Source organism: Numenius arquata, chromosome 2, assembly GCF_964106895.1.
Source record: "Numenius arquata chromosome 2, bNumArq3.hap1.1, whole genome shotgun sequence".
Taxonomy (NCBI): Eukaryota; Metazoa; Chordata; class Aves; order Charadriiformes; family Scolopacidae; genus Numenius; species Numenius arquata.
In genome coordinates, this window is record NC_133577.1 from 76,456,509 (window position 1) to 76,478,261 (window position 21,753).

General features: G+C 47.4%; 1 protein-coding gene across 1 annotated transcript; it reads right to left on the bottom strand.

Annotated features, from left to right (window-relative positions):
* Positions 1–11,255: 11,255 nt before the first annotated feature.
* CBX7 (chromobox 7) lies at positions 11,256–20,613 on the bottom strand. The gene is made up of 6 exons (XM_074168894.1): positions 20,545–20,613; positions 19,179–19,222; positions 15,033–15,098; positions 14,433–14,499; positions 13,502–13,841; positions 11,256–11,404 (listed from the first exon to the last, which is right to left on the bottom strand). The coding sequence occupies exons 1-6, from the start codon at positions 20,611–20,613 to the stop codon at positions 11,256–11,258; spliced, it is 735 nt and encodes a 244-aa protein (XP_074024995.1).
* Positions 20,614–21,753: the final 1,140 nt, after the last annotated feature.

A 21,753-nucleotide genomic window follows, 5' to 3' on the forward strand; every position in this document is an offset into this window, starting at 1 on the left:
CAAAAGAACAAGCTGATCACGCCCGTTGCATTTTGCTTTTCGCTTTAACTGCTTTTAACTTTGCACATTAAGTGTTCATTAACACCATCCGCATTTAAATTGGCGCCTTTATTGCTTACTGTTCACTTTGTTTAAACAACTGCTTTTGCACTTGTGGCTGAGCATCAAATAACTGAACTTCCAACCACCAATATCATCCACCCTCAAGAGCCGGCACTCCTAAATCAAATGGGGGGAAAATCCGTATGCAGCTACACAGACACACACGTGCAGCAGCTGTGACTGGTGGCTTTGTCCCCAAACAGACATACAGGTGACCAGCAGCATCACACCTCCCCTCGGGGCAGGAGCACAAGGCCATGGGCCAGAAGGGGCAGCAGCACTTCAGAGAGCTCCATGTGCTCTTCGCAGTCATCTTCTTCCACCCATCAGCGGGACCTTCTTTCCCGCCACAGCAAGCAGCCACGGCACAGGTATTGCACAACCCCAGGCTCTTTCATCTAACTTTTACTCTCACAAAGCAAAATAGCAGCAGAATATCCAGCTGTTCAGAGCATTGTTGGCTATTTCCTTTGTTTCATTCACATTTCCAGTAAAACACTTTTTTAAAAAAAAAAACAAAACCACACCACAACCTGGGAAGATGGCTCTCTTGGAACAGCTATTGTTCACTACAGACACGGAAATAAAGTATTTTTTTGGTGCCTCACTGCCCTCAAGACCCTGGTGCCATGGGCTACACCGTGGCAATTCTCACTAGCATGGAGGAGCCAGCACCAGGAAGCAACAAGCCTTGGGGGACCACCAAGCCCTTTCTCACCAGAATTCCTGGCAAGCAGCATACCAGCATAGGGGGAGAGCAGTGGGTGCAAGAACATTTTTGTTATATTTTTTTTTTAAATGGCACTAGATAATGGGGAAAACTCACCTGCTCCAAGCCAGTAGCTGCCTGCAGGCTCATTTTTTTGCAGACCCATGACCTGGCAGGAGTAACATCGCTTATCTCTGTTAGAACAGCTCCAAGGGTTGATTGGCTGACTCTATTGCTGTTTGGTCCAGGGAGGTCACTGTCAGGAGCTGCAGATTTCTGTAAAGAAACGGTCATTCCCTTGCCTACACCAGGAGCTGGTACAGCTGTGCACCCCAGCCCCTCAAGCAAACCCCACATGGGTTTTTAAGCAAACACTTGGCACTGTGGTCCTCCATGTCAAAACATGGCGAGATTTCCCAGCTGCAACTCTGAAATGCACAAGAGCAAAGACAGAGCCCTCAGAGCTGACGACGGACCTCCCAGTGCAGCAGTTAGTGGCTCAGCATGGCCAGAACAACCATGCCCCCAGCCCCCTAACTTTTTGATGTAGCAGAGAGGAGAAAGCCCATGGTGTTCATGCTGTGCCTACACCACCAGGGTACTATGATATCCCTGGGGCCTGCCTATGAGTTCCCACAGCAGGCCCAGCCACCCAGGCTGCCGCTGGATCAGGGCAATGACTCAAGTCCCCCAGCTTGATAGAATCATAGAATGGTTTGGGTCAGAAAGGACCTTAAAGATCATCTTGTTCCAACCCCCCTACCATGGTGGGGTTGTCTAGTGGGACACCACCCACTAGACCAGGTTGCTCAAAGCCCCATTCCAGCCTCATCTTGAACACTTCCAGGGAAGGAACATCCACAACTTCTATGGACAACCTGTTCCAGTGTCTCACCACCCTCACAGTAAAGAATTTCTTCCTAATACTAATCTAAATCTATCCTCTTTCAGTTTAAAACTGTTACCCCTCATTCTATTGCCACACTCCCTCATAAAGAGTCCCTCCCCATCCCTCCTGTAGGCCCCATCCCTTCCTTGCATCCTTGCTTCCAAAACAGTTGCTTGGCGAGCAGAATGCTGGAGAAAGAAGGACCAAGAGCAGGGAAGGCGAGTGGCGCTGAACAGACAGGAGGTGACTGCCAGCTTCCTGACAGCACTTGCCGTCATAGGGGCCACACACGCTGCATTTCACTCTGTGCTTCTCGGAGAACACCGAGCTGCTCAAACTGTGTGGTTGGTGCTGCCCACTGTAGAAGGAGCTGAGTGCCCTTGTTCTCAGGCATCCATCCTACTGGGAGAGCTGCGCGAGGCAAGCCGGCTGCACCGCACGGATCAGAGGGGCAGCATAGCAACAGATTATTAAAAAAAAAAAAAAAAAAAGAAGTACTATCCAGATTAACCTTTAATCCAACCAACACATGCATGCGAAAGGACAAGCTGTTACGAATTTCTAGTGCCAGCCAGCCTCTGCAGCATTGGCAGGGGTAGGAAGAAACAATCTCCGAAGTACACTTTCCCGTAACTCTGCACTGCAGTTTCTTACAACTTCACCTGACTCACTAGCTGCTGCCAGAACCTAAGTGGCTGGCTGGAGTCCTGCTCCGATGCCATCACTCAAGTCTGGCCTCCCCGGCTCAGGGCGAGCACGCTGACTGTGCTTTGGTAACGCCGGCAAGATCCAACCACGCTGCCTCAAGCCACAGCCAACTCAGGAAACGCACTCTGCACCCCTCCGCTTTTTCTCCACATGCTGTTATGTGTCGTGGCTGCACTGGGATGCAGGGCTCGCCCCATGTTACATCTACTAGAGACATCTCAGGCAGCCCCATTCGCTTGCTGAGGTACCTCGATTAACAGCTAGTCTCACCCTCCACAGAGGATGCCTTGAAGGGAGCAAGTCAGAAACCAACATGGACTAAATAACATTTGGGATTCCATCCACACAGCATCAACCGTCCCAGGATTCAGGCTCCTCTGCTAAGCCCCATGTTACCTGCAGTAAATCAGTAGCCAAACTCCACCCAGGAGCTCCTTGAAAGCCATGCAGTCCATCCCACCGTAGGCTTTGGCTTGGAGTATAGTGGGCTTCCCCGCTGGCAGCCAGCATGGAGCTTGTTTGGCAGCCTGCGTCTCGCCTCAGATTTTCTCCGTTCCCACAAGAGGAGGCTGGAGAGCTGGGCAAGGAAGAACCTCATGAGGTTCAACAGGGAAAAGTGTAAGGTGCTACACCTGAGCAAGAAGAATGTCAGGCACCAATACAGGTTAGGCGTGGACCTGCTGGAGACAAGCTCCAAAGAGAAAGATCTGGGAGTCCTGGTAGACAGCAAAATGACAATGAGCAAGCAATGTGCTCTTGTGGCCAGGAAGGCCAATGGAATCCTGGGCTGCATAGGGAAGAGTGTGGCTAGTAGGTCGAGGGAAGTCATTCTCCCCCTCTACTCTGCACTGGTGAGGCCACAACTGGAGCATTGCATCCAGTTCTGGGCTCCCCAATTCAAGAGGGATAGGGAACTACTGGAAAGAGTCCAGCGAAGGGCAACAAAGATGATTAAGGGATTGGAGCATCTCCCTTATGAAGAAAGGCTAAGAGAGCTGGGACTCTTTAGCCTGGAGAAAAGAAGGCTGAGGGGAGACCTTATTAATGCTTATAAGTATCTCAAGGGTGGGTTGAAGGAGGAGGGAGCCAGACTCTTTTCAGTGGTTCCCAGTGACAGGACGAGGGGCAACGGGCACAAGCTGGAACATAGGAGGTTCCACTCGAATATGAGAAAGAATTTCTTCACGGTGAGGGTGACAGAGCCCTGGAACAGGCTGCCCAGGGAGGTTGTGGAGTCCCCTTCTCTGGAGATTTTCAAGACCTGCCTGGATGCAGTCCTGAGTAGCATTCTCTAAGCAATCCTGCTTCAGCAGGGGAGTTGGACTAGATGATCTATATGGTCCCTTCCAACTCTAAAAAAAATTCAGTGAAATTCAGTGAAAGAGACACAGGATACGGGGCACACCAGTGCGCTCCAGCCAGTGCCAGCAGAGCTGTCCTGGCACTGCAGGATTGTGCAAGGACATCAAGAACTCCCTAAACCCAGAGCAGCAGCCACCCTGCCATTGGCGTTCTCCTCTTCAAATTCTAATCCATCAAAGACCAACCGTCCCATGTCACCTCTGTACAGCTCTAACTTACACAGTGGGTTAAAAATTAATAAAAACCTAACCTTCTCAAATCAAAGTAATGAGTAATGTCAGAAACAGCCTTTTGCAGGCTCCGTTTTTCATCAATCCTTCTTTACTGACCTTTCTCACGCAAGCACACACGTTTTCCGTCCTTTTTTCAGCCACAGTGCATGTTTATATCAACAGAAGTGACTGGTGGAAAATAACTCAGCTATAGAATTAAAGCAAGGGGAGGTAAATGACCACACAAACAGACCATTAGGTAAATGTCAGTTCTCATATTTAATATTTTAATAATTTTGTTTGCAACATTTACCACATAAATCATCTAAATAAATAGATGCTGTACAGTCTCTTATCCATATCAGTACAAAAATAAAACCACACTTTGTGTCAAATTATACTCGAGCCTGCCCTCCCTTTGCTATTACATTCTCCTTTTACAGCACATACTCGCTCAGAAAAGGCATTATACTCCAATTGGTTTGTTTGGAATTGGTTTACTCCCTATTTCCCCCCCTCCCCAAATACATTCAATTAGTCTGTACAAAAGCTAGAAGCTCATTCTGTGCAAAAGGAAGCTTTCTGTGTGCAAAGACTCAGATACTCTAGCGTGCTGACAGGAACAACAGCAACAACCGAAGAGACAAGAATAAAAATAGTTGGGGACCCTCCCCTCTAACTGACCCCATCCCCCATCTTCCCCCCACCCCAGCAGAAGGGAAGCGTATCAAATTAGATGAGTCAGTGTGCAAGAGAGTCCAAAGGATGTGCGTACACTGGGGGAAAAGGTTGGTGCTGAAAACCCAGCGAGAGAACTGGGGTTCCCCAAGCTGTGGAGCTGGCTAGGTGAGGAAAAAAGGATTCTCATTTTAGCCTGCTCAAAAGGTTGTTGTGATACGCAGAACAAAAGCTTCATCTAAATTATTTTAGTTCTTTTGTTGCTGTTGTGGTGGAGATGAGGTGAGGAAACGGCCTCTGGAAAAATCCAGCAGCTACTTATTGAAGACAGCTCCTGGTTCACCCTCCCTTCCTCTCCCCACTCCCTGCAGAAGGACAGATATCTCCCCATCCTCAGCTAAGCTAATAAGGTGCAATTTTTCCCACAGGAAACTATAAAGATGTCTCCAGAGCTGGAAGAAGTGGTCATAGTTCCAGACTAGGACCACTCAAACTAAAACACAACTTCATTTTTCCCTTTCCTCAGACAAAAGGAGGTGGGGAGGGAAGAAGCCAACCTGCACCCCAAAGGCGAGCGAGGGCCTCTGCAGGTCTCCTCTCCTTCCTTAGGGAGCCCTCCTTTACTCAGCACGGTGGAGCACACTCCCCCCCTGCAGCCCTGGGAGGGCGGCAAAGGGCTGGGTGGCAGCTCTGGAAAAACGATAAGGAGCAGCCAGCAGCCTGAAACAGATACATCTTTTGCTTTTCAAATGCCACTTTTAGACAGATGATAAGGAGTAGTTAGCACTCCTAGTGCTTTGCATTTCCAAAGTGCTTCAAAACATACTTCAGATTTAAAAGCAAAAAAAAAAAAAAAAAAGCTGCTTAACATTTTGACAGACTTGCAAAAAGCTTCTTTGTGCTGACACTACATTTTCTGGTTAAAAAATACTAATAATAAAAAAGGCTTTCCATCTCCTCCTCCTCCTCCAAAATCCCCTTCCCAGTCAAAACTCTGCTACCCCAGTAACGAGATAAGCTGTGATAAGAGGTTCTGCACAGTCTTATGAGCTATCCCTTTCAACATCTGACTGGCGCTCTCAGACGTCATCCACACTGTGCTTCAGACAAGAAGCCCCAGCATCTTTGCACAGCAGCCCACAGCAGATGGAAACGATCTCGGCAGCAAAGCTTCTACCCCATCCCAACTTGGTAGCAATCCATCTCCCCCCATCGACCATTACATGATCCCACTGAGCTCTGCTCCTCTGTACAACTCCCAATTAACTTGGGATCATCTCCCACCTGCTCCCTGCTAAGCCACTGTACTTTAAGAAATTAAGGGTGCAAGGGAAAGAGAGCTGGAAGAGAAAAAGGGGTCATCACTCCAGAAAGTGCTTGTTACAGGGAAGGATTTGAAGGGTGTGTGAATTCAATTTTAAGTGATCGCTTCTCTCTCTCCTTCCAGTTGTCCTGGGGCTGCTTTTTAGGCCTTCCTATCTTGACCAGCTGCTTGGGTGGAATCCAGGTGGTTCAACACCCAGAAGGTTCATGCTTTCTCTGCGAGGACAGTGAGCTCAGCAGGCAGAGGACAACATGGGCTCTTCATCATAAGCTGCTGTCTCAAAACAGATTTACCATGCCCTTGGAGAAAACTTTTATGCAAGCATGGCAAAAGCATATTCCCTTTATCTGTATGTGCCAATGCTATACATTCCCATGTAGAAGCTACCCTATGCAAACTGTTAACATACACATCTCCCTTGCTTTCCCAAATGGTAAAAGACAGGTACATAAATGCAGCAGCGACCATCTCCTCTCCACAGGGCCCACTGAGAACTCAGAGGGACACCATCCATTAATGGAAGGGATCAGCTTCACTACAAGTTCTTTGCTCTTTTAACACACTTTTTCTCTCAACTGCCTGCCAGCTCACCCAGAGGCCTGTCCTCAGCCGTGCAACAAGAGCAACTCTGAGGTAATTCCTTCCTTCCCTCCCTCTGTTCCCAGACAGGCAGCTGCCACTTCTATTTTCCTAGAAAGGCCCACTGCCCTCTTCTTCCTAGGCTGCAGGTAAGCAAGGGAGGAACAGAAGACAGGTAGATAGCAATTATCTTTAGAAAAAGGAGGTTTTTGCACTTTCCCTACTTCAGAAAGCACAAACTTAAAGCTTGAGAGGAGAGGAAGGGGTGGAGAAATGGTGGTATATTTAGCTTTGCTCAAATACATGGATGTGGCTGACAGCCCTCGCTGCTGTCTTCCGCACCCAGGCCTCTGTTGTGGCTACCACCAAGGGTCTTGCATGAGCTACCCTGCCTATTTTTTGACCTGTGTGAGGCCTCCCTTCTCTATTCCAGTGAAACCATCAAACAGCACTAGCTGGCGTACAGCAGGAAACAGTACTGGGGCCAAGGGCCCCCTGTGAGGTGAACAAACAATTTTATACATTCAGTCACAAAACACCAGAAGAACAATTCTGGACAGTTTCACAACACTAACAACAAAAAAAGAGCCATTCATTTTTCAATAAGCTTCTTTCTGTCTGAGGCTCCAACATAAGCAAGGGTCAATTCACTAACAAATTTGGGCTTATTTTGGCAAATGGAACTGCTTTTGGGTGTTCTCACAATAATATCCTGGCATTGCTTGAAAAAGAAAAAAAAAAACCAAACCCCCACCTTGGTCTGACTTCACAAGCAGAGGGGCCCTCAAGCAAATGCAAGACAATAAGGAGCATGCAGGAGCTACCAGGATACTTAATGCCACTATGTATGTGTTAAAACTTGCTGTTCCAAGGCTTCACTTATAAATTAGAGCAGTAACATCTAGTTTATAACTACCCAGGAACAGAGGCAGTGCTTTCCTTTTTTTTTTTTTTAAGCCAGTGTTAACAATAAAGGTTTCCCATCTCATGAAGCCCCTCAGTTTTGTCACATATACAGCGAGTTCACTGTGAGAAGTTCTATGGAATAAAAAATAAAAACTTCTGTCCCCCAAACATGGCTGGTAAATTCTCACATGGAAACAGTGCTAAGAATGACTATTAGATCTGTTCTTCTTCAAGAAGTTTGTTTCTTGCATACAGTTCAGTAATTTCCACTGGATGAAGTTTATTTTTCTTGTTTACAGCCATGGAGCCAAAGGAGGTATGAGAGAGTTAGCCCATTTCTATTCTCGGCTTATGCTTCAAATAGAATTATTAAACTCAGCTTCAGCTGGATGCTATTCTGGCTCTTCTAATCAAACAGAATGCTTAACGAAGCTCAAGGCACAGCATCTGATTTTCATGATATCTTAGCCCAGGAGGTCCCAATTCAATTTTCAGGTTTTGGATGGAACTGGCAGATGGACAGTATGGGTGAGAAGAGGCAAGTAAACCCAGACAACCTCTCCTGCCATCACAAGTAAAACCCCCATAAATCTCTACACCTGCAGAAGTGGAATAAAGCTAACTTTAAAGTCCCTGAAGGCCAGGTCTACCAAGGAAGTTTATAACAATATGCCACCAGACAATATGGAACAGAGCCACATTTTAAAAAGACCAAGAGAAAAATCTTCTCAAAAAGATCTTAAGATAAGCAAGAATACATGAATGTCAAAAAAGTCCACCCTAACAAAGTAACTGCTTAGTTTCCTACCACAAACTCCTCCTCACATACACATACCAAACCCATGCATATGCAACTTGTTGCATCTTAACCTGATAAGGGTTAACTCTTCATTGGACTGTACACAAAGCAGCATGGTTGCCAGGTACTTTGTTCAACACTGTGTAGCGAGATGATTAGTCACCAGCAGAACACAAGGTAGCCTGATCCAAAAAATGATTAAGATACAAAGCTGCGGGTAGATCCTCTCTGAAAGACTACCACAGGTCTTTGAAAACTCCACTGCAAGAGGAAGAAAAGATGTTTAAAGAGAAATGCCAAAACAAAATATTGAAAAGTCTCAGCTGGTGAGTGGACAGAAAAGCAGAGGATGGGAATACAGTTTATTAGGACAGGCGCTTTCCTGCCACAGGACTGGTATTGCTTCCGACGTCAGCCAAAGCCAGGGACCTTAGTAAATAGGAAGCTTTTTTATGTATTTGTACACTGAGATGAAGATAGGACAAAGGTGGCAGTAGCTACATTTAGAATAAAGAAGTCAGATCCTATAAATGCCATGAAGATTTAGCAGGATGAGCTGGAATTCAAGATTTTTTCAAAAATAAGCTAAAATATTATGCTTCTGCAACCCTAACTACCTGACCTGCTACAACCCTCAAGAGTGGACTCAGCCATGTGCTGCGTCCACTGGTCACAACAAAAAGAGATGCAGGTATTCAGCACATTTGGCAGGTGTCAGGAAGAGGGGGTGTGTGGGGGTGATGATGACAACAATGTCTGACCCCACATCCTGCAAAAGAGGGCGATCCTGTTTATACGGTGCAACTCCAGATTCAGAAGCCTCGCTCTGGACACCCACGTTCAAAAAACATCCTGAGCCTGTACGCTTACCTCATCAATTTGCCCTTGCTAGCTATTGCAAGCTTCTTTCCCACTCACTCTTCCTCCCACCACATAATTTCCGCCCCCCCCCCTCCCCCCCCAGTTTCCACTTCTCACCCTCTCAGATTTCTCCATAATAAAACGCCCATGTCACTTCTTTGAGAGACAAAAGGTTTAGTCCAGAAATTCAAGATCTTACCAGTTGTCCTGAAACTGCTGTGACAGAGTGGAAGACAGGCCTACTCAAACAGCTCTGAGGAGGAAGGAGAAATCCTAAGTCTACATGGAGCTGCCATATCCTATTTGAGGTAAAACCTACTTTTCATAAAAACCATAGGGTCAGTCCAAGCACTTCACAGAAAGTAGATGTTTGGAGGACCAGAAGCCCCAGAGCTCCCAAATTCTGCAGGCTAGCAGCCAGGCCCTTCAAAGTAACACATTGAGGATTTCCACAGGTGCCTTACCTCAGAAGGCTTGTAGCTTCATTTAGAGTAAGTACAGCAGGTAAGAGATGCTTCAGGTGGGGGGGAGAGGAAACAAAGGCTTTAAGGACAGTAATCATGACAGTAGCCAAAGTTAACCTGCAGCACTCTGTCCTGCAGTTCCCATCTTAGACTTTAGCTTACTTTTCTTGCTTTCCATAGGAAAAGGTCTATATTTAAAATTTTATGTTATTTAAATAAAATTTCCTTTTAAAAAATGGAAGAGAACATGCATGTGCAAGAACAGATGCTATGCTAAACTATCAACTCAAAATACAGCAATTCTTCAAAAACCTCAGTGTCACAGGCAGTCCAGCACAAGGCATTTTTAAGTGCAAGATCAGGCAGGGTCTATTGAAATGCAGACCACTTTCCTTGGCAAAGATTTTTAAGCCTTCCAAGGGGAAGTTCCCATCAGTAAAGAAGTACAGGATCACAGATACTGTGAGGAGACTGGCGTCACGGAAGAATATTACTCAGGCAGTACACTCCAAGAATTCTCATTGCTAAGAATTAAGACTTTTTTTTCCCCTCCTCAAATCTAATACATGCCTTCCCCACATGTTGTTTACCTTGGATCTCTCGATGGGATCCAAGAACAGGATTTGCTGCTAATCAAGGTCCATTCCTAGTTCAGTTCTGTCCAATTCCTGTGTCCTGGGCCTGTGCCAGTATCTTGGATATCTTTGCAGTGCCAGGCAATGCTTCGGTTGTCCTATTAGCCCCTCCTCCCAGGGGAGAGGAGTCAGTTTTCAACCAGCTTATTACCACAGATTTAGGGCAGCATTTGTTATTAATACTGAATTTGGCAAAGGGTAAGAACACCCCACTTTCCATAGCACATTCCTCACACAGCCGAGCCAAGCCTGGAAATCCTGTTTAGCATATACAAAATGGTATGTCTCGACTGCACTGGGTTTCTGAGCTTTTAATGAGGGCAAATTGAATTTACGTCACCAATCTAGATTTCAGAGATGCATTTCAGTCTTTCCGCATGATCAACAATCAAAGTGAAAAACCTCTGCTGTCTATACAGACCCCGTGCTGCAAAGACTGACTTACCACAGACAGGCAAATACGGTTCTGAAGTCCTGACAGCAGGCCGCAGGGAAACAGCACTGGAGAGAAAGTCTTAACTGGCTGGAGTTATCTACACAGGTAGGATCCATCGCCTCTCACTGCTGCAGGAAGAGAGGGAGGAGGAAGGTGGGAAGAGCAATGCACAGAGAAGTATCTTTATCCAAGGGATATCAATTGCAGAACAAGGCAGCAGGCTAGAGATACAGCTCTCTTTCCACCTCCACATGCCCTCTCCCCACAAATGCAGCTGCCGCCACTTAACAGGATAAAAGGGGAATTGTTCAGCTTGCTGCTTTCACATCTAGGGAGGGGAGTCTTTGCCAGGGAAAGGGCTGTCAGTTTTTCAGATGGACAAAGCAATGACATACACACACCCCCTACACTGCCCTTTTTTGCTTATCTGAAAGGGGAAAACAGAGAAGAGAAGAAAAAAAAAAAAAAAGGTGTCTGTAAACATTTTAAGAGGAGACATTTTGGATTATTTTTTTTTCTTAAGGGATAAAATAACCCTTCCCTAGCCCCACCCTAAAAGCACTAGTTTTAGGGAGCACTGAAAACGGAGATTCAGAACTGCGCACTCCGGTCTCGGAAGAAGCCCTCAGCCACTTGTGCTTCTCTGAAAGTGACGGTAATGGAGTTTGCCGTGATGTCCGTCACTGTCACTTCACTGGGGGGCACAGTGGGAATCCAAGGGAGACTGCCATCCACATCTGCTGCAGAAGGAGAGGCAGATAAAAGGATGTTAGTGAGAGAGAGAGAGGGTGAGGGAGAAGGAAGGAGGAAGAAGAGAGGGAAGTATGGAAAAGGGGCCTCCTTTCTGACAAACAGCGGGTGAAATCAGCCTGTACTGAGTCTGCACATACAAGGCAAGAAAGAGCATGGGCAAGCCCTCCCCTCAGAGGCTAAGGGAAAATGGAGGATCACTGCAGGATATAATGGGAAGAGGAAAGAGTAGGAAAGGTGTCCAGACACACACTGGCATCGGAGCAGGCTACACAGACATCAAAGGACCCTTTAACAACACCCAGCTCATCTAACTATCCACATTTCCCTGATACCTCTCACCCCATCTCAGTCCCTAATTTGGTTCTGTGTCAGCAAAGCACACTCGCCCAGGTGTAAGCTCACCTGCTTGTAAATGCCCTACCCTGCTGAAAAGTCAAAAATCACACACTCTTAAACATGCTTGTCAGATACTCCTATGGAAGTCAAAGGGATCCAAAATTAACAGTCTTCTTTGTACTGCACCTGCAACACAGCCTGGGTATGATTCTCTCAAAAATCCATCAATACTGCTTCATGGAGAGGCTGCTCTCCCTTTCTCATATCCTTCCTTTGCTCCCTGATAGCTCCACACAAAAAAAAAACCCCAAGCATCCCTGCACTTTCTCACTGTAAGAAAAATTATCAGTCCCTCTGCCACCCAAAGTCTCACTTCCCCCCAACCCCCAGAGACAGCCAAAAAAATACACAGAAAGAGGAAAGAAAACATACCCTCTCCCTGTCACCTATACCTGTACTTGTTGTCTCAACCTGGGCAAGGAACAATAGACCCTTAAGAGTGTATTTCCTGGCCTCTGTCTCAAATGCCTGGGGTGCCTACTTTCACCTCAGAAAGAGTCCAATCCCCTCTAACAATAACTGGAATTCCATGCAGGCCATGTGTCAAGGGGAGAACAAAAGCAGTTTCAAGTTTCTGTAGTGCCGTTTTCTCTTCTCGTCCCCAAGTGCTGTAGAGCCTAATACTTTAGAGCCTAATGCTTCTGGGGGTGGGGGGCCGGGGCAGGGGCGACCAGCCCCACACATTTGCCCACTGCCAGGATGCAACACTGGGTTCCTCTGTGCTACCTCCATTGCTGCCTCCCTGGATCTGGGCTGCTGTTCCAGTCCCTCTCAAAAAGGAGGGGATAGCGTTAACTCCCAGAACATAACCCTCTCCCCCAAATCCTGCCTAATCCAGCCTAGCTAGCAGCTACTCCTAGCAAGGAGTAACAGGATTCCCTTAGCTACTACAAGCAGCACAAGCCCTGGTTTTCCACTCCTCAGGAAAGCTACACCTTCAGAAGCTCTAATAATGCAGGGATAGAGTTTCCCTGGTAACTCAGAGCGACATGCACATCCCACAGCCCTCCTGCACAAGATGCTGGTATCCCTCCCCAAAATGCCAAATGTGTCTGGACATCTCCTGTGCTGCCTACTCAGTGGAATCAGGCAGGAGTTACCATCCTCACTTCATCTCTCTCATCCCCCTCTCACATAGCTCTGTAGCAAGAGACTTTAGAGGACGTGGGGTGTGGAGAGGAAAGGGAAGGAGGGGGCAGTGGAACGCACTATGGGTTCCTACTGGCATTCTTGCATGCTCCTCAGAGCAGCGCTATGAGGAGTGCTGCTGTCCAAGCTTGTTCACTGCCAGCCAAGCTCCTTTTGGCAGAGCAGCAGGCTGAACACTTGTGGATACGTGGACAGAGGCAGAGTTCACCACTATCACACCTCCATGTCACCTCTGCTGGGAGGAAACTGTAAGAGCAGAGTAACTTGCAGTATCTTCCATATGTTTTCTAACACTAGAAGGGGCATCACTGATACACGACTACAGAGAGGCAACAGCACCAAAAAAGCAGATTAATCTGTGCTATTCATCCAAACAAGAAAGGAACTTGCAGACAAGAGGGCCACAATGTGAGCCAGTGAGAGCTGCTCTGAGGACCTGACCTAAACCACAATCCTAGGATGAGGCAAGCAAGGAGGAAGCATGCAGTGCATCCTTCACATACTCCAGAACTTCACAGCCAAGGGGTATCTGGCCTTACCTTCTTTGCTGGTGTGCTGCATTGCCTCCCAGTCCTCAGGGTCCTGCCTGGCCTCCAGACCCACTGCATCATTCAGGAAGAACTCATGCCTGCAGTTTCGGCTTTCCAGGCTCGCCATGCGAGGGAACTTCTTCCTTGATAGTCGCAAGTACTTCTGGTTTTTGCGTTGCTTCCGGAGAGAGAATGGCAGGACTGCTCCCCCAGTCTTCTCCGAGAACTCTGCCTGCCCTGGCTTGGCCCCCGGCAGGCTACTGTCTCCTCCTCCAAACCTCCGCGCAAGAGAGAAACAGAGCTTCTCCTTTCCCTTGTGGGCACTCCTCAAGTCCATGCCATACAGACGCTGCCAAGACATCAACGCAGCAAGGGTCAGAGCAGAAATCTGATAATACAATCAAGGCTCCCACCTAGAATCCAGGAAGCTGTTCTCTATCCAGTCCCTGAACATCTAGATGAGCAAGGGTAAGTTGTGCTGCTTCTACAACACTCATTCTCTCATCTCTTCAGCTGCCATCTAAGCTCTTCCTAATAGGCACTTCCTAGGATTGGTTGCTTTGCTTGGCAACAGTCAAAGTATGCCAGAATTCCACTTCCAGCCAGTGGTTACCTTTAACATGATGGGAAGTCCAAGCCCAACATGAAATTAAAAAAACATTTAAACCAGGTAACCTGCAACCACCCAAGCCTAATTCAGAGAGCAAGAGCTGTTGTTGGTTTGTTTTTTTGTTTTGTTTTCCTTTTTAAAAGCCAAGTTAGACAACTCTTCAGCTAACAGGTTAAAAATATCTGCCTACCCACTGATTTCATGTTGTGTTAGCTTGTTACCTCCAATTTTGTCCATGCAGCAGCAAATGGACAGTTTCCACCTCCCTGTGAGCAGAAGAGCAGTACAGCGGCTAATGAGTTAGAAATACACAGAAGAGCAAAAGGCTACCTGCAGTAGGAGGCGCTTTGGTTTGGGGCCTCTTTTCCTGTACCCTGATGCACGGTCTCTCTCTTCCCTGTGAAAGAGGAACAAAAATCAAACCGAGTACTAAATAGCACAGCATAAAAACCTAGTTGGGACTTGTACCTTTCACAGCACAGTTCCCTCATTTTCTTCATTAAAACCCAATGGTGACTGGCATGGGCTTGGAAAACATCCCAGAATTGCTTCTTGTAGGAGTGAAAGCCTTGTAATAAGGGAATAAGGGAATTTCTCAGACTCAGCTGATCAAGGATGGGTTAGAGAAACTTACCACTTTGCATCACTCCAGTCCAGCCCTGGACCTGATTACAACCTGAGACTGATTGCTCTTTGGCTCAATGCTGCTTGTTCTTGGCCTCATTTCCTGAACAGTGCCAATCAAAGCTGCTTTAACCCTGTTTTGTCTGCCTCAGCCAACACCAGGGTACAGAGATCAAGTAGGATTCATTGCTACACATCTCATCTTTGATTGAAGTAGGGACAACAGGGCCACTTTATGCACACTGTGAAATAAAGACACTATTTCCTTTTCCTGTGTCCAAGGAGAGAAAGAACATGCGCCCTTACTTTTCTTCATAAGCCACTACTAGGCGAGGGTCCAAGATGTGATCCTCTGGCTCCCACGTGCTGTATCTGAAGAAAAACATAAGAAATATAAAGTAAACAATACTTTAATGAAACAGTCTCTCTGCAGGCCTGCTACCAGTATGTTGAGGCCCTGGATACTGTCTTCACAAGGGTCGGTGGGGCCTGCCACAACATTGCGAGAGCTCTGAGGAATCCCAGCCATTCCCTCCCCAACTTCCTGCAGACTACCACCTCCCCTTCCCAAAACAGGCAGGGCCAAGCATCAAGCAGCTCTTTGCAGGAAAACAGGGAAGGCTTTCCTCCCCAGGGCCCCCTCCATGCTGTTTGCAAAGCCTGTGCAAACTTACAAATTGATTTTAAGTCAATGCCTAAACGGGTCTCATCTGCAGCACTCCCTCAAATCCAACAAACCTCACGGAAAAATGAGACGTGATCTGATACAGCTCTCTGAAAAATAGGTCTCTCTAAATTAAGAGTGCTCAAAGAGTAAGTATGCTTTCTCACCTGCATTATTAATTACCTTTAATCACTGGAGCTGAATGTATTCATTTAAGAAGAGTTTAATTTTTCTCCACTGATGCCATTCAACTAAACATGTTTAGACCTGGGCCCTGAGGCAAGTTCATGGCAACTTTCCAACTATTTCTCCTCTCACTCGACTCCCCCTGCAGGTTATTTCTATCTAGCAGAAGTCATCAGTATTTCTGTACCAGTGCAGGAGGAACCCATCCACATTGTGGTCTGGGCTACTGAAACAACTCAAAATAAGCCTGATCCTCTGAAAGTAGCCTATGAACAGTGTCACTCATTGCCATAGTCACTCAACTATGACAGGAGTCAGATGCTCAGGAACTTCAGATGCTTGCTGAACCCACCCAGTAAGCAATGCCAAAAATCAGTTTCCAAAGGGCACAGCTGCACTAAATACCAAGGAGAAACAGCCAAAAACTCCCATTATGGCAGATGAAAGATTCACAAGGTGGTCCTGATGGCAGGTTTGTTTCTAAAGGGTCATGTTTGCCGAGAAAATAGGGTGGCATGTCTCTACCATACAAACTCAAAGGCAAGAAAGCAAGTCTAAAAACCCTAATGCCTCAGAACATTAATTTTTGTGGAATGCGAGGTCCAGGGCCTACGAGGCAGAGCCCCTCCCAGCCCCTGGGGAGAAGGACCAGAGAGTAGCCACATGCAGGTGGGCAATGGTGCATTTGTTATTGGTGTCTTTAAACAGCAAGAAAGCATTTTAGGCTGTTTACATTTCTGGATGAAGCATGGGCTGCACAGGAGAGCACGTGATACATGCATATATGTACACAGGGGAGGTGGTTTGGGAATGCTTTTCCCTTTCATCTCTCCATTACACAGAAGAAAGGTACAGAAATACATGAGCATTCCTGTAGAATGGTTCTGAAAATTAAAGTACAATTCTTTTACAAAAGGGAGAAACAAAAATGTAAAATTCAGATATCCCAAGGTGCACTGTACACCAGAGAGTTAAAAACAGACATGTCTTCGTAACCAGCTGATCCCTCCCTCCCTCCTTTGCTCAAGCCTCCTGCAGCAACCTGACTGTGAGCCGTCAAAGCCAAGATGCTGTCTGAACAGAGGAGGGTTTCCTCCCAGCTGCAGGAATTCTGGCACTCATCCTACAAATTTAAGAAAAATAATAACACAAGGGAGGTAAAAGAGACATTTGATTGCTTTTCATGGGCAGGAGAAGAAAGAGGATTTGCTTTTAAAAAAAAAAACGACTGGTGGGTGTTGCCTTTTTCTCTGCAGCTCAGTTTCTAGCTTCGCTGCAGTGGCAAAACACTGCATATAAAAAAAAAACATGGTTCAGTTTGCCACGCGCGCGCGCACACACACACACACACACAGAGAAAGCTATATATATGGATACACACAGCCCAGGCTGCAGCAGAACTGCAGAGAGCAGGCACTCTGGAAAACATAGATCATATGACCTTCCTTCCCCCTCCTTCTACTCCTCCTCTTCCCCCTCCCCTCTTAACTCTAACACAAGTTGTAAACAAGCTTGTAGCTAGAATCAGATTGTAACTCCTCCATTCCCTGATTCCAGCAGTACAATCCAGAAATCTGAGGTACAGGGCATTAACAAGATTTTTTCATTTAAAAAGAGAAAAAAAAAAAGGTGAAATATCAATTACATGGGAAAGTAGCAAACTACTGACCTATCCTTATTCCCTTCCATGAAGTCTCTGATGGCAATGATGGGATAACTAGTACAGAGATTACAAAGACCAATGTGACAAGGTTGGGGAGGGGAATGAAGAGAAACACAACATGGGATGAGGATATGGAATATGTTGGAAGCAAATAGCTTGTGGTGCTGCATGCCATCACAGGCACATGTATGTTTAGAAACAAGGAACAGAGACTACTACCAGGATGAAAGTGCCTTCAATGCTCAAAGCATCTTGGTTTTAAGAAACACAAACAACAGAGTGAACATTAAAATGGAAGGGAAATAAATAAATAAATAAAATCCGTGCCCTTCAGATTTGGAGTTTGAGGGAAGAGGGAAGGTGTTTGAACATGTCACAACATCAAAAGAAGGGAACCCTGACATCCCCTTGCTCCCTGGGCAGAAAGCTCTGCTCCCTCAGAATTCCAAGGCGCAGGACAAGGAAAGGCAACAGTAAGAATAAGGGCTGCTCTGTCCAAGGAAACATTACACCATGCCTCAGCCCACCTTCTTGGCAAGTGACTTTACAAGAGAAGGACCTCAAAGAGTTTGTTGAATGGAGAATGGGATAAACATCAGTATTCTGGCCAAAACAGGATGGTGCCTCACAGACTACAAATACATTTCCTAACCTCTACCAGTGATTAAATTAGGCTTGGCTACTTAGGAGGCTAAAGCAGTCCAAGAACTGACCCACAGTACACGGCAACTGGTACTCAACAAGCATACAAGGTGACACTTTGACAGCAGAACTTAAAGCCAAGAACAAAGTCACCCTCTCCCATCACCACCAGAGAGGGGAAGCCGCTTATATTCACGCATGCCATATAAACATGAGGATTACACACAAGGATTAGGCATGCAGGAACACATTTCAACTTCTTGGACACTGGGTACAATCCATTGGAACCATCCTAGCAGGCCCTGCTTTCCAACTGCAGGGATAAAACCAGTAAAAGCAGCCCGCCTTTGCTTAGCAACATGCGGTGCAGCTGCACGTGTAATGTAGTCATACCCACACACATCGTGTATGTACACATACACACACAGAGTTACAAACAGGAAAGCAAAGACAGGTCCCCATATGGGTTGGCCAGCTAGCTAAACTGCTAGCTAACATACTAACATTCTCCAGTTACGTATCTTTTTAATCTCAAAGCATTTTACTGACTGTTAAGGCACAGAGCAATCACTCCTCTTCAAAGGCAGCTGCATTTTAATAAGAGAAGTATCTGTAAGCAATGCACAGCAATACTGCAAAAAAACAAACAAACAAAAAAAAAAACCCACAACATGTTTTTTTTCCCCTTTTTGCAACATAGAAACCAAAGCAAAAGCAGAAAAGGCACTCAAAATAACAAGGTTTCAGACAAGGAAACAAAGCCATGGTGATAATTTTCAAGGGACAAAGATCACCCTAATTTGGCTACAATCAATAAATCTGAAACATTGCCCCTTTCCGTTTGTGAATTGCAGAGAGGAAGTGTTAGGACAAGAAGACAAGACCACCAACTTGTTTTCTATTTTAAAAGACTGCATATAGCCCTAAAAAATAACGTGGAGCCCTCTTGGTGCTGAGTCAGAAAAGCAGAGGCCATACCAAGTTCAGAAGAATCAGCATTCCCTGTTGAACTCATAATGAAATTAAGAACATTTGTATCTAGAAAGCATCTCAATGGAATATTTCAGTGGTGGCAAAACCCAGTCAGAATAGATTGGCACATAGTTTGTATCCCTCAACTGCCAGTCCAGAAATAGATTTGGTTTTGGTTTGCGGCTCTTTGTTTTTGTTTATCGTTGTTTGAATGAGGCACAAAAGGTTACCCATTAAGAATGAGATGCTGAGCTGCAGAGATACAACGTAAGCTATTACTGAATATTAAAGAAAAAGAGTAAAATACAAGTAAAACAGAACTTACTTTGGGGGCCATCCTTTCCACTTCACCAGGTATTCTACTTTACCCTAAGGGCGGAAAAAGGAAGAAGAAAACAGGTGAATTTCGCAGCCAAATATGGGCTACAGTAAGAGATGCAAACCAATCAACAGGACTAAATTCTGCAACCAAAAATCTCATTTCCTATCACTTTATTTTCAAAACAAAGCCACCTCCTTATTCAACTACACTTGCTATACTTTTTCCCCCAGAAAACAGGCATGCAGGGGTATTTAACAGTGCTTGAAATACCACCAGCTTGGGATCATACCTTTGCAGAATCCTAGCAGGCAGAACCCTAAAAGCCAACAGGAGAGCAAGACTGCAACCACTCCTGCATTTACAGGCAATCCTACAAGAAGTCAGCACGCATAAACACGAGAGGGAGATGTATGCCAGGAGCAAGTGTCAGAAGAATTTTTTTTGAGCAGAGACAAGAAATACAGTATTTCAGAACCTACGAAGTGCCTCTTTGGCATGTTCCCTTCCAGTTGCTACACGCTTTACTCAAACACATCACAGTCCATCACAGTCACTCAACCTTTTGACCCAAGTAAAACAGCAGCTCACAGCTGACGTTCACTCTGTGTACAAGATTTAAGAGGGAAAAAGAAAAAAGAGGGGGAAAAAAAAGCAAAACCAAGTGCACTGATTGGAAACCATGTTCAAGGGCTCCATGAGGAATGTGCAAACTATTACAATATTTAATACTATACTGAGGGGCTTGTTAAGCACTTCCCAAAGCACAGCAGGGGCCTTCACACATGCAGGATGACCACCCCTCAAAGTGCCACTCTTAGAGCTGTGGACACCTTCCCACGACAGCACAGCAAAGCGCTCAGGTACTCCAGCCAGGGCAACCAGTTTCATTTTCCTCACGTGGGGGGGTGTGTGTGTGTCTCATCAGCTTCCCAATGTGTGAAGACGCTGCCCTGTAAGGAACTCCCTACTCGAGGGCCTCTACACGCTGCGTGTTTAGGGCTCCATCCTCCCTGTGGGGAGGGAGAGCGCTTTCACCCGTGGGGAAACTGAGTCACCGAGCCGCTCGCCAAACCTTCCCAAAACCCTCTGGTTTGCTGTCACTGATTTTTGCAGAAACCGCACCCCCCCAACCCCCCGCAATGACACACACACAGAACCCCACCCACGGTGACACCCCCCCCCCCCGTGAAGCACCCACCCCATGATCAACTCCCGCCAACACGCGTGTCCCTCCCCCGCCGGTCCCAGGCAGGTGCCGCTGCCACCCCCGGCCCACCGCCACCCCGTTACTCCGCGCTTGTGAGAAGCGGGAACGGGGGGTGTCCCGCTGCTCCCCCCCCCCTTTTTTTTTTTTTCCGCCGCAGCCCACCTTCCGCACGCGCTTCTTGCGGATGCTCTCCACCGCGAACACCTGCTCCCCGATGGCCGACAGCTCCATGCAGCAGCCGGGACAAGCACCGGCGGCCCCCGCGGCCGGTGGTAGAGGGAGTGAGGGGTGGCTGGTGGTGGTCGGGGGGGACCCGGCTGGTAGCAAGGCGGAGGGCGGGCGGGGCTGCCTCCCGCGGCGGTGGCCGTTGCCCGCTGGCGGCCGTTACCCGCCGCTCCCCCTCACACACCCCCCTCGCGCGCGGCCGCGCCCCCCCCACTTCCCCACTCCCCCCGCGGCCCCGCTTTAGAACCTGCGCAATGTTTTCCCCGGCGCGCGCGCGCGGGGGGGGGGGGGAGGCGGGGCGTCGCTTGGGCGGGAACTGCCTGAGGGGCCGCCGCCACCGCCTCAGCCCCGACTTCCCCCCACTTTCCCCCCCCCCCCCCCAGCCCCCCGACTCCCCTTTCCGGGAGCCCGGCTGTGGCTGGGACCCCGGTTTCCTCATGGAAAGGGCCCGTCGGTGTCCAAAACCGTGAGGAAGCGGTGCCCGCCGCCGGCGCGGCCTCCAGCCGCCGCCAAGCCGCTGGTGTTTAATGAGTGTTTTCCACAGGAATGGCCCGCGGCGGTCGCCTGTCACCGGCGGCGGCGGGTGGGAAACCACCGGCTGACCAAAGTGTGGAGGCAGGAGCGGCCCGGCCCGGTGCAGAAGGAATCCGGTGTGGTTCGCCTTGTCCAGGCACCGGCTCCGAGCGTCTCCTCAGAGAGGGCTGAGGGGCTTTATGGGCATCGCACACACAGGCTGCCCAGAGAGGCTGCGGAGTCTCCTCTGGAGATATCCAAAACCCACCTGGATGCATTCCTGAGCAACCTGCTCTAGGTGAACCTGCTTTGGCAGGGGGGTTGGATTAGATGATCTCCAGAGGTCCCTTCCAACCCCTGCCATTCTGTGGTTATTTTTTTAAAGTCTCCTAGGGGAGCAGGGACTTATTTCTACATGTGTAGTTGCTACCTTTCCCCCCACAGCTGTGCTCCATTGCTCCTCCAGCACTGCATGTCACTGGATGCTGTTTGCATGCAAAGTCTGAGACGGGATGAACCTTACTGTATAAATGGCAAATATTATACAAAAGGAAGCCTTCAGTGAGAGCGAGTTAATACATGTATTAGTCATTTAGTTAAAAAGTGATAATTTTCACACAACGTACCTGATCC

Excerpts from the sequence above, each read along its gene's own strand:
- CBX7 (XM_074168894.1), bottom strand. The coding sequence starts at position 20,613 with ATGGAGCTGTCGGCCATCGGGGAGCAGGTGTTCGCGGTGGAGAGCATC. Across the intron at positions 19,223-20,544 it reads GCAAGAAGCGCGTGCGGAAG|GGTAAAGTAGAATACCTGGT; the intron begins GTGGGCTGCGGC and ends TTCCGCCCTTAG. Across the intron at positions 11,405-13,501 it reads GCAGCACACCAGCAAAGAAG|CAGATGTGGATGGCAGTCTC; the intron begins GTAAGGCCAGAT and ends CTCCTTCTGCAG.